Source organism: Monocercomonoides exilis (assembly GCF_001643675.1).
Source record: "Monocercomonoides exilis strain PA203 chromosome Unknown scaffold5-2102611, whole genome shotgun sequence".
NCBI lineage: Eukaryota > Preaxostyla > Oxymonadida > Polymastigidae > Monocercomonoides > Monocercomonoides exilis.
In genome coordinates this window covers 1543113-1556834 of record NW_027150550.1, presented here as the reverse complement: position 1 = coordinate 1556834, position 13722 = coordinate 1543113, and the positions used below count along the sequence as shown (strand labels likewise).

At 36.7% G+C, this 13722-nt stretch overlaps 1 protein-coding gene across 1 annotated transcript; it reads right to left on the bottom strand.

Moving 5' to 3' along the window:
- Positions 1-1480: 1480 nt before the first annotated feature.
- On the bottom strand, positions 1481-9567 carry MONOS_4288 (uncharacterized protein; the record flags this gene model as incomplete). The annotated part of the gene is made up of 2 exons (XM_067874349.1): positions 1481-8521; positions 8740-9567. The coding sequence occupies 2 exons, from the start codon at positions 9565-9567 to the stop codon at positions 1922-1924; spliced, it is 7428 nt and encodes a 2475-aa protein (XP_067734391.1). The 3' UTR covers positions 1481-1921.
- Positions 9568-13722: the final 4155 nt, after the last annotated feature.

Below are 13722 nucleotides of genomic sequence, written 5' to 3'. Positions count from 1 at the left end.
CAGTATGGGATAATTTTTTAAAAATTCTTTTTTCACAAACTTCAAATACAAATTATTCAGATTAAATGCAATACCAAATATCAGATGTGAAAAAGCAAATGAGAGGATGGGTGGAATTTTCTGCAGTCACTAATAAGAGAATTTCCTGAAAAAATTCTGGCTGTTGAAATGGAGCTAAAAATGCTAATTTTTTTATCCGAAAATTTTGTCAATCATAAGATATATCATTTTCCGTTTGAATCTTTACAAGCAATTATCAATTCAATACACTTTTTTTTTTTTATTTTATAATTTTTTTTTTGAAAAAAAAACAGAATTAACAGGAAAAAATGATGACAATTATCATCAAGAACAAATCGGTGAAAATACAGATATCACATAAAATACCGGACATCGCACAAAATACCGGACAAGATTGATTTCACAATAACCACAAGAGAAATAATTCTGACAATTTTCCTCAAAACACAACTTGTCAATGCAAACTCATTTGATAAACGAGACTTTCAAAACAGAGTTATTGGTACTCTGAAAAAGTTGATGATTGAAATCTCGGAGAAGCTCAAAATCTCATTTCTCCATGATTTCAATCAACAACTTTTTCAGAGTACCAATAACTCTGTTTTGAAAGTCTCGTTTATCAATTGAGTTTGTATTAATGAGATATTTTTTGAGGAAAATTGTCAGAACTATTCTTCTTTCGGTTATTGAGAAAACTATCTTGTCCGGTATTTTGTGCGATATCTGTCCGGACTTTCAAGATTTTAATTCACAAAGCGTGAAAAAATTGCTTCGCTTATAACTTTATTTCACTTTCTCAGATTTTGATATTTGTTTTATTTTTATATCCGTAAATAGGTATCATTTGTATAATAGTAAAAAATATTGTTTAATTTCGCGAATGTCAAAAAAATGAACCAATTTTTATTGTGTTTTTTGATGTAAATGAGTCAATGAAAAGTGCAAAAATTTTCAATGAAAATGCTTGAAGTCAAATATTTTGTCCCATTTGAGAAAGCGAAATAAAGTTATAAGCAAAACAATTTTTTCATGCTTTGTGCATAAAAAGCTTGAAAATCCGTATTTTCCCTAATGTCAAAATCAAGATGTTAAAAATACCCAGTTGAATGATTTATAACATTGAGAGAAAAGAAATGAGAAATGAAAATAAAAAAACAACAAACGATTTCATGTTTACTCCAACCCTCGTTGATTTTCGTTGAGAAAATTTCTTCATAATTTATGTTCTTCTTGAAGAATTAGAATATTTTCAATTTTTGATTGGATCATTTGTTTGGTGTTTTTTTTTTTTTTCCACTGATCCACTTCTTTCATCAATACCAAGCCACAAGGAAACAAAAATGAACAAAATCCTTTTTTTCATTTCAAATTCCTCACAATCATTCATTTTTCATTTTTCATTTTTTTTCTTTTACACTTCATCGTTTTTTGCATAATTTTCTGAAAAAAATAATTAGTATTGAGATTTTCAATGTTTTTTGAGTCTTTTCATGAAATAAAACAAACAGACTCATTTCACAGAATAATCACATCCTGCCATTGAGAATGTCGATTCTTCTGCAAAAGCCGTTCTGCTTTTCTTAAAATAAAAATTATCTAAAATTTCAATTTGTATTGATTGAAATAACTTCCAATTCTGCTTTTATGAAACAAAAGCACATCATTAAATCAACAAGTCGCATCCACAAATACACACAACGCTGCATATCCCAATCACACTGAATCCTGATATGTGTTTGTTGGCATCAGTGCAGCTGCATCATTTCCTTTTCGCAACTCAACAAAATACAAACACAAATTCTTTCAATCGGCTTCAGCCAATATCCCCACTTCCCGATTATCTCTCGAATGTCTGAAACAGATGCCAAAATGTTGATGAACGCAGTGGCTTCGCTGGCGATTACTGCTCAACCAGCGTTTGAGTTGTTGTCTTGCTGCTTTTCTTTGTCGAGCAGCTGCCATTGTTGCATTCGCTGCAGTTTGACTCCATCGCAAGGTCGATTGCATCAGAAACTGTGAAGTTGCATGCGTTTTGAGGGAAAAGCCGAATGCACTCACTTTTCAGAAATACAAGAGACGGTCGGTCTGACACAGTCGATGAGAGCATGCTCTGCACCAGATTTGTGAGCTTGGAGTCTTGAATCGTGTCTGTGCTCGGCCTCTCCCCGTTTGCGATCTTCTGCCCAGCCACTTCCCCTTCATACTCCCCAAACGGGATCTGTAATGTCAGGCACTCCCACAGCATCATCCCAATCGAGAATACCACTGACTCCTTGGTTGCTCCCATCTTCTTGTTCATCAGCAGCTCTGGTGCTTTCCATCTCAAAAACTCTTTTCTGGTGTTTTCATCATCCTCAAACGCGGATGATGGAGGTGGAGAATCGGTGAATCTTTCGCTCATCAACGATATATTGGACGAAGAAGAAACAATTGTCAATGAAGAGATCGACGATGAATCTGAACTATCATCAGAAGAACAGTCCGAGTGCATTGCAATGCAGATGACCATATGCTCTGAGAACAACACAATGTGAGGACTGAGATTGGCCAGTGAAGAAAGAGGATTTTCCATTTCATCAAATGAATGAAGAGCTCCATTCGCAACCCAGAACAGGATTTGGGCAGCTGTTTGCTCTCTTTCCTGCAAACTTCCTATTGCCATCTCTTTCTTCTCGTTCCTTCCATGCAGGAGCATGAACAATGAATCCCTCAAATCCACGATCAACTTCTCATGAGGAGACGAACAGGCCATTGCATCCACTAAGTTCGACATGGAAGAAGTGGTGGGGCACAGATCCTCTCCTCGAACAAAAGTGGAATCCGAATCGGTTGAACATGTCGAAGATATTGATGGTGATGGTGTTCTCTTTCTTGTCTCTTCTTCTTCCTTCTCATCAACCTTCTCCAGCATCCAATCAGGAATCTTGTTTGAATCTTTTCCCAATATATATTCAGTCGATCCATTCTCAGACAGAAGATACTCTTCAGATTCTGAATGCACCATCTCCTTTCCATTTATTCTTTTCTTTATCTTCTCTTCGTTCTTTTTCTCTGCCTCCTTCTCTGCTCTTCTCCACTGCGCCTCAGGTGACATCTCCATCGTCACCATCTCAATCAGCTTCGGATCCTTCTTCACTGTATCGTTCACAATCTCTCTCAGATCTTCTGCTTCATTCTTAACCTTCTTCCATCGGGCAATGAATATTATTGATACAACAAGAACAATCAAGAACAATACAGCCAATATAACAACAATTAGCAACCAAAAGGATTTTCCTTCTTTTCCTCCTTCAACAATTCTTTCATCTCCTTTTGGCTCAACCTCGCTTCTGTTCTTCAGAATGAATGAATTTGTTGATGAAGGCGATTCTGCATTCCCAAACAAAATATGCACACTCACCTCAATCTCGTCTTCACAACTGCTGATAAGATCTTTTGCCACAATCCCTTCAACTTCTCTTTCTGACATGAATCCATTTTCATCAAAATCGTGTTTTTCAATCTCTTTCTCTTCTCCCTTCTTCTTCACAACTGTGAATGACAGATTGCATGGAACAAGAAGCATCCCTTTGAATATCAGCTTCATTCTATCTGTTATTTCTTTTGCTTCCACACTTTCCAGAACAGGAATGAAAAATGATGAATCCCTTTCTGTAACAATTCCTTCAAAACTGCACCCGTCATTCAGCATCCAGAGTGATGAATTATCCTTCCATCCATCTCCTCCCTTCAAACTCATCACATTCAATGTTCCTGAATCTGAACAGATGATGTTTCTTCTCAATGATGTATATCCTTCAATAGTTGGATTGTTGTTTGAGAAATTCCCTGCATCAATTATCACATTTCCTCCACTCATTGTAATTCCACCTTCTGGTGAATTCGATATTGTTGTATCTTTCATCAAAACAGAACTTTTCACAACATCCACAAGAGATCCAGACCATCTGCATATCTCTTCTTCTTCTTTATTCAGATGAAGTTCATTTCTTTCATTTGAACTTCCATCAAAAATGCAACTGTCCATTTCCACGTCTGTGCAATCCTCCAATTTCACCAATTTCCCTTTTGTGTTCTTTGAACTGACTTTTCCCATTGTGCAATTTGTTAATTGCATTGTTTTTTTTATTGACAGGCATGATATCAATGTTTCTTCATTTCCTTCAACTGTGATATTTTCAATATGCAACTTTTCCGTACTCAATTGCTCACATTCATTAATCTCAATAAGAGAAGTTTTAATTGTTGAATTGCAAATAATTAATGAATCAATTGCTGATGGAAGTGGTGATGAAAGAAACAATGCTGATTCACGAAGAATGAGATTATTCACTTTGCATTCCATGAGTTGTAATTCTCCTTTTTCCATATTTATTAGATGAAATGGAATGCTCACAAAAGCTGAATTTCCTTCCTCATTAGATTGTTTTGAGCCAAATGAGCAATTCATCATTTCAAGAATTCCTCCTTCTGGTGATATCAGCGATTCATGTGAAGAAATGAAATTTGAATCAAACACAAAGTTCATTCTCAACATTGAAACTGTTCCACATGTTGTCACCAATTCCTCCTTTGCTTTTTCAATGTTTGATTTCACTTTAACTTTGCACATCTCTCTGCTCTTCGAACTTAGGCTCATTTCTTCCAGGTTTATTTCCTTTCCAATCACGCTCTCTTCAACAATGAACATCAGACTAATAAGTTCTGAAGTGAGATGTATCAGTCCATAATCAATCGAATGGCATGGAAGCGTGTTTGTTCCACATTGCCTATCATCCGATCCATTTACGCTGCTCACAATGATTGTGTCACTCTGATGGATCGTCACAAAATCAATCAGATCTGTTTCTTCTTTGTGTTCACACCCATCAATTCCATATATCGCATTAATTCGTGAATAATGTCCCTCTCGAAGATCAAACTGGAATTGCCTTTCATTGATCTGAGATGTGATGTTGAAACATTCAATGAAAATATCATTTCCAACACTTGCTGTGTTCGCACTGAACTTCATTCCCACAAATGTGAAATTCAAATCACCTGTTTCCTTTGTTGCCAGATACACCCCTCCTCCTTTCCCATTGGTGCAGCTGCATTGACTGACTTCGGACTTTATCATGTTCATTGATCCAGATACACTCAATGTGAAGAATATTGCACCTCCTTTTTCACTTTCTTCCGCTTTGCCTTCTGTGATGTTGCTCTCATTCACAGCCAAACAAATCTTATTCTCACTCTTTGATTCCAAAATGCTCGCTCCATTGTCGCTTCTCTTCACACCAGAAAATGATGATTTGTCAATTTGAAGGTTTATCCCTCCTTCACTTTCTTCATTTATCTTCAACCCTGCTTCAGATTTCTTGATTGATAAAATGCATCCTCCACTTTCATTCAACGATTTCACATGAACATTCTCCAAATGGCAAGAAACTCCAGCATCATGAATAACAAAAATACTGTTTCCAACATTGCATGATTCCATCGACAAATCATTCACTTCCACACTTCCTCCAATTGCATCCACAAATACACAATCAAATTCATCGTTCATTCTTGCTTCTGAATGGAATGAACATCCAGTTATCACCAAATCTCCATTTGTATTTGAAATTATTGTTTTGGCTGAGTTGTCAAATCCAGATGTTAATTGCAGTTGGATATTTGTCAATTCAAGATGAACATCATTTCCCATGAAATATTCCAGTTGGCTTCCAATTGCTTTTTCAAAATTCAATTTCGCTTTTGCATCTTCTTCTCCCATCTTTACACCCTTTTTGATCTGATAATTGGAAATGTTGAATGAATCTCGAATGACAGTCGATCCTTCAATCTGAATTGTTTTCTTTCCAATCTCCTTTTCCATGTTTTCCATCCCTTTCCACATCGTGAAGCATGGCTCTTCTTCACTTCCACATCGTGCAACATCAAATCCACTCGATGAGATAAATATTTCAAACGAGCTGTATTGAATCAGAAACATGAACAAATCTTTTTCTTGGTAATTGTTATCACTTCCAACAAACAGAGTTTTATCATTTATCATTGAGGAATAATCGAACTTGAATGACTCATTTGTTACAGAAGTATTAAAATCCTTTCCGAAAATGAACGCATTCTTTCCAATATCTGCTTTATTGTTCACAAAAGTAATTCCAGCATCAAAAACAAATGGCTTCTCATTCAAACAATTCTGACAATCCAAATACAAGAATCCTCCTTTTCCATTGTTCTTTAAAAGCGAACAAGATGATGCATTTGTTGATTTGATCACCAATTCTTCATTCCCTTGCAATGTCACTTTTGCGACACCTCCTTCTTCGCTGCCCTTATTTTCAATATTCGAAAAGTTGCTGCTTTCAAACAAAACGGAAGAAGATATCATCAATGGAGATTCACCAAGTGAGGAGTCATCCAAACTGCATCCTTCCATTGTGTAATTCAACAGTTTCACTCTGAATTCGTCTTCATTCACAGTTGCAGATGAAGGAGAAATTGAAAACAGCGCAACTGATGATTTCACATCTGAAATCGTGACAGAGTCCAGCTCAACCATCTTTCCTGTTGATTTGATCAAGGAAAATCCAATTGTGTTTTTGTCTCCTCCAATCACACTGATCGCACAATTTTTCATGTGCAATTCTCCATTTTGAGTGGTTGATTCGATCACCGATGTGATTGCTCTATTAAATCTTGATGGAACAATAATCCCGATGAACTGAATTTCTGTCACTGATGTTGATTTCAGAATACAGTCTTCAGAGCCACTCACTTCCCTTTTGCATTCAACGCCCACAATTGTCTCGGATTTTGCTTTCACATTCATTCCACTCACATCCGCACACCCAGTAATATTCGATTTTTCACACACAACAATCTCCTCTTTAACATTCAGTGTTTTCTTCAAATGCCCCATTCCGTAGTTCACATTCTTACAAGGTGCTTTTTCCAGACCGCAATACACCTCTTCCACTCCGGATGTGCCATCAACATACACCTTATCAGCAAAGTATCCATCGAAGAATATGAACAAGTCGACATTCCAATCACCGAATGCTTCTGTTCTGTCATGTCCAACAACCGAGTCGTCTTTCTGAGTGATGCTTGTCATGAAGGCGAACAAGGGCTCTTTCACAGAAGCAACAAGGGATTCACACACAAAATACATATCTCTTCCGACACTGGCCTTGTTCTCTGAAAACACAACATTCATCATGGAAAAGGAGGTGGATGACACTTGTGAGCCTTGGGCGAACTCGATCATGAGAGCACCTCCTCTTCCTCCAGAACTTGTATCCTCGCTCACAGAGCATGTGGAGAAGGTGGTGTCACTCACTGAAAACGTATTGTCAGAGACGGATGAAGCGAATGAGATGCACCCGCCATTGGTGGCAGTCTGTTGATTTTGTGGAGCTGAATCTATGTTGGTGATGGTGCAGTTGGTGAGGGAGAGGGAGAGGGCAGGGGAGGTGGCAGAGGAGAGGACACAACTGGCGGGGGTGGCAGTGGAGGTGATGTGGGTGATGTTGGAGGAGTTGAGGGTGAGGGGAGCTGTGATGGAGGTGAGGTGGAAGATGCTCTGGCTGTTGAGGGTGAGACTGGTGATTGCTGTGTGGTTGAGGGCGAGGGAGCCAGCAGTGAGGAAGAAGAGGGGTGTGGTGATTGATGATGAAGATGTGGTTGTTCCGATGATGGTGGTTGTGTTGAGGTTGAGGGAAGGGGAGTTACCGGAGAGGTGGAAGAGGATGGGAGTGACGAGGTTTGTGGAGTTGTGGGCGATGGCGAGGGCAGAGACTGTGAGGGAACCCTCGGTCTGTTGGAAGAGGGCAGACGAGGCAGATGGTTCAGGTGATGATGATAAAGTGGAAGCAGAAGAAGAAGATGGTTGAGGAATACCACTGGAGGCGATGGTTGTTGTGGATATTCCATTTCCAGTGATCTTTGTATTTGGGGCACGGAAGGTTAGTGTTTGAGCGGGAGTGAAAGTGGAGCTGGGAAGAAAGAGGGAGGCATCGCTGAAGGGAGCAATGCATCCAAGAGCATACTCCACGGTTGCACATGGGCTTTGCTGTGTTTTGCCACAGGCATCGACATCACTTCCACCATTTGCAACGATTTTGTTCTGGTTGATGATTGGAAGCCAGCTGTTGTACACAGAGTTATCAGCTGTGTTGCTGTTCCATACTCTTTGTGTTAGAGTTGTTGAACCGCATTGCTGGAATGGAGATTTGGTGATGATGCTTCCGTAAAAGAACACATCATTTCCTCTGACATTTGTTGCGGAATTACCATCGAAGAAGCAGAATATGATGAATTTTACTCCATTCATCCAATCGTATGTTCTTGTGCAACACAACGCAGCACCACCATAGGAAGTTGATGAACTTGTCAATTTGTTATTTATGAACTGGCAATCATCAATCAAAAACTGACTCGGTTTGTTGCTTGGAGGGTAATGAAATGTTAATGAACCAGCTGCATCACCACCAGAATTTGCAATGCACTTGCATTTTGCAAACAGAAATTGGCCAGATGCAGGCAAGTCATTAAGCAAGAAATACCAACCAGTTCCACACCAATCTGTTATTGAACAATTTTCCACACTATTTTCCGAAATGTGAAAAATAGAATTTGATCGAGGATACCATGTATTGACTGCACCTCCATGAACTGCAGAGCAGTTTGAGAAATTTGATTTTGTGATGTTTATTTTCAACAAACTTTCACAATACAATGCTCCACCTTGACTATAACAAGATGAACATCTGAGAAATGAGCACGAAGTGATTTCGAGATTTGCATTTGTGCAGTTAACATTAAGTGCACCTCCACGACTTGTTTCACTTTTTGAATCATTCCATTCGCACCACTCGAATCGATGGCTGTTTTTATCGAACGAGTCCAATCTTCCAGGTTTCGCTCTTTGAGTTTCAGTTCCAACATGCACAACAGGATCATTTGATAAAGAACGTGTTTGGCGAAGAAAAGAGGCATTAAAGGCAGAGAGAAAAGTGGATGGGCTGTTGAGGTCGGGGAGGATGGCACCATCGATTGGGTTGTGGGTGTGGAGGAAGATGGTCGAGTGAATAAAGAGAGAGGAACGAAGAGAGAAGAAGGGGATTGTGTTTGTGTTTGTGTTTGTGGTGTTTGTGTTTGTGGTGTTTGTGTTTGTGGTGGTGGTGAATGAGTTGTGTGTGTGTGTGGGTTTGGCAGGAATGGTGTATGTGGATTGTGGCGCAGTGGTGATGTTTGTGAAGAGTGTGTCCGAGAGATGGAGATCGAGGTGGATTTGAAGATGACGATAGAGAAGGGAAGAAGAAGAGGATGATGAAGGAGAAAAAAGGAAGGAATTGTGGAGGGAGATGAAAGAGGAGAAAAAAGAATGAGAGATTGAGAAGGATGCGAGGATTGGTAAGTTGGCATTTTGGAGTAGATTTTGAGGAAGTGAGAAGAGAGGGAAGGAGAGGATGGCTGGTTGAGGGATGGTGAAGGAGAAGTTGGTGAGAGAGAGGGAGCTGTGAGAAGTGAGGAAAAGTGAGTGGCTGGCATCTGCGTGAATTCGACAGAAAGAGGAGAAAATGGTGCATGATGAGTGATTTTGTGCAGCGAGGAATGCGCAGCCACTGAGAGGTTCCATGACGAGATCGCTCACACACAACGAGGCATTGATGATATTCACATTTGTTCGGGCACAATTGACACGATCACCTGGTGAGAATATGACTTTTGCTGCACCTATGCCTTTTTTATTGTAGTATTTGTTGCTGCTGTTTTCAATGCTGATCGTCCTTTCTGGTACCTCCCAATTCATTTCTTGTTGATTTTGTTTTTCAGCAATAACAGAGGTATTGCAGCAATTGACAACAACCAATATCAGAGCGACAATATTGAATGCAACTTTTGCACTGGTGGAGAACCTCGCCATGGAAGAAGATGAAAGAAAAAACTGAAAATAAAAATTCCTGCGCCCAATATATTTGTATTTTCCATTAAAAATTACTATTTTTTTGTGACAACTGAGAATGAATAAAATGATTTTTCAAATGTATCTTTGTAAAATTTTGATTATTGAATAATTATTATTTATAAAATTAATCACTTTTGAAGAGAGAAATTTGTGAATAATTGAGAAAAAATGACAAATTATTTTTTTTGAGTTTTGTTTTGTTCGTCGAATAAAAAATGTTAACAGATTTGTTTTGGCAAAGGGGGATTATACGGCCAGCAATGATTTTTTTCTTGAAAATATCAAAAACTGTATAGATACCGAGCTTAACGTACTCATTTATTAAGGTCAGTTATGAAATTCTATTGAAAAATTAAATTATCTACCAACATTATCAATCTGAAAGAGATAAAAAACTTTGATCAAGTCCATCATTTAATTTAATCATATTTTCTTTTAGGTTTGTTTTTTAAAATTGACTAATTTTTACGAGAGAACTTTATGAATTAGGGTTAACCATTAAAGATATTAAATTTTTTACAACATTAATAAAGATATAAGGGCTTCAATACGAAAACAATTTTTTTATCTTAATTCAAAAATTGAAAAAATAATAAATTTCTTTATTTGAAAAAAAATTGATGATAAAAACTGATTCCATCTTCATTGTACTATGATTTATCTGGTGGGAATATGAAAAAGAAATCGTTATGATATGAATTTTTCACTGGTCGTATCATACCCATTTGCCTTTGTTTTATTTTCTTTGTGAAATTACAATCGAAATCCAATTACAACCATGACTGTCTCTTGTGAATAAGTTCATTTTCGAAAATCATTAACAACAATTAACTGATAAAAACTTTTGATAGACAAAATCAAATACTTTTCAAATATTCTTCACATCAATCAATCATAATACATAACCGTGTTTAAAACTTGAGATTTGATTTGCTCTGTTGATTTCTCAAACAGTTGAATACAACATTGAAATTTTGAGAAGGAATAATCAAAATGAAAAATGAAAAGGAATTTGTTGTTCTTATCATCAGAGGAATTAATATGTCACATCATCAGCTTTGATGAAAGGTTTCAATGAAAGGTCTTCATCAATGAAGTTGTTTGATTGGATGAAGCAACTTTTTTAATCAATCATTTTATCAAATTCAACAGCTGTGACAGTGAAAGATGAAGTTGGAAGAGTGACAGAAGAAATGGATGCAAACAAGGCACTTGTATCATTTCGGCTCAGATGGTGAGAAGCAAAAGAATTTGCATTTTCTGAACACAGATGAAAAAAGATAGATTGATGGGATATCAAACATTCAGTTGTTTGTTTTCTTGAAACGATTATGATAACAAAAGAAGGATTTCAGAACTGCTTGATTCAAATTGTTTCTTTCCAAATAATGCGAAAAAGTGAATAAATCATATTGTTTGTGACTTTCTTCATTCACTTTGTGTTGAAACTGTTTCTTCATATGTGTTTCTCAGTTCCTCTTCCTCCACACCTCCAAATGCTAAAGAATAAAGAAGTATTTTTTTCTCTCCATCTCAAAAGAAACATTCCCTTGCTTGTCTTCTTTTTTAAATAAGTATTTTTCATTTCTGAAACAATGGATTTCACTGTTGGACGACTTCAACAAGTTGATTGGAATAAACGTTCCATCTCAGATATTTTACTTTTTTCTTTGTTGTTGGAGTGGACCTTCACAAATTGTTTTTGTTCACAACAAAAAAGACGTTTCTCATTTCATGAAAAAAGAAAAAGAATGTGTCTTTGTCTCCATCAACAATCATCATTTGCCATTCATCTCTCGAAAGGCTTTTCTCTTCTTTGTTCATTTTTCATGGTATTTTTCCAATCTCAATCGAAGTTTGCTTTCCGTTGTTCATTTCTTTCCTTTTAACCTCTTTAATCTGAAGTCAAAAATACTAATGAAGAGTTCAAGAATTTCATATTTTTGACACTTGGTTGTATGCATCAATAAGAAACAAACAATTGTTTTTCTATTTCAACAATGTTGTTTTCTTGCTTTCCGATTCTCTTCAGACAAATATAATTGTTAAATCAGATTGTGCAAACTCTTCGAAGAACAAGCGATACCTCATTGATCAATTCAAAACAACATCTTTTTGTATTATTGTTGATTTGATACGAAATGAACGAGTGTGTTTCTTTTCTGGTCTTTTCCAGTTGAGTCATGAAATTTCACTCTGTTCTCTTTTCCATTGTTTTTCACAAATCAAATCAATTGATATTGAAATTGATCCTTTTTCATTTTGTCAAACAATCAACAACGTTTTGGATTCAAATCTCTTTTTTTGATGGACTCACTGTTTTTGAAAAACATGAAGCTTTCCTTATGTTATTCTGAATGAAATGGTGTGAAGACAGTCAATTTGAAAGCAGAGCTGTGGAAATGACTTCAAAGGACATGTTTTCAAGTATTTTTTATTTTTGGCATTCTTTTCAATTCCTTCAATGATTGCGATTCTTTTTTGATGGGATTTTCTCTGAATTGGACTATTGCATTGAAATTGAGCAGAAGCAGAGAATTGAAGAGATAAATGAGATTGTTGACAAAATGGAAGAAGAAGAGATTGTTTTTGTTTTGCAGATAGAATTGTTCAATTCAATTGACAAATCGATTGAAGAATAGAATATAATGGCGAAAAATTCCATTCTGATACTGAAGCATGATGGATATTAATCAGTGATGAGAAGAATTCTGAGTGGTTGTTTTCTCATTGTTCTTTATTGTGCAGAAGATTTGAAAGGATGGTTGTGTTGGAGAAAAGAGAGCAGAATTTCTTGTTGATCTTCGTGAAATACCTTTTCTCCTGAACAACTTGCGCCATCTCACTTCCATGAAATCGTCATGTCTTGTCTTCCGAAAGCTTGACTGAGCAGAGGAGAAAGAGAAGCAATTCAAAAAGAAGTGGAAATGGCGTTATTGATTTTGAATCGTTTTGAAGTATTTGAAAAGTGAAATTGTGTTGTCTTTGTTGGTTCGGGAAACACGTTGGTGTTTTCATCAAATGGGAAACAGAAAAGAGAAAAAGAGCTGTTTTTTGAGGAGATGAGAGAAATCATCGAAAATGAAGAAGAACACAGAAATCTGACAAAACAAACATTTGAATGTTCATGGCAGTTTCAGTTCATCAGAAGTTTTGAAAAAGGGGGTTGTAGATGAGCTGATTCTTGTGAGAGAGGTTTAAAGAGAACTGGATGAGGTGATGAAGTTGGTGGATTTGAAGATGGAAGTTGAAGGGAAAGGATGAAAAGAAAAGGAAGATGAATGGGATCAATTCGAAACTTGCATTTTTCTTGATGAAAATGAAAAATGAGAAAAGCATTGAATTGACAACAAGCATAACAAGACAGAACTGAAAAGCAACATTTTAAAAGTGAAACTTTTTGCGTTTCTTTCTTTCTTTTGACATAAATTGCTAAACTCAAAGACACACATTGGGACTTTGTTAGAGGGTGTTGTTGTGGACTGGATTTCAAAGGAAATGCAGAAATAACTATTGAATAAAAAAAGGCCATTATTGTCGGGATTCAGTTTTAGCTTCTGTCAAATAAGAATGAAAGAAAAGGCAAATTCTGAAGCAAATGTTCGGCAAATTGATCAAAAAGATAGTGACAATCACCACGAAGATATTGATAATACAGGAGATGGTGTCGATGTTAGTGAGAATTCCAAATCATCACATTTTCAATTATTAATTTTTTTTATTTTTTATTTAATTCA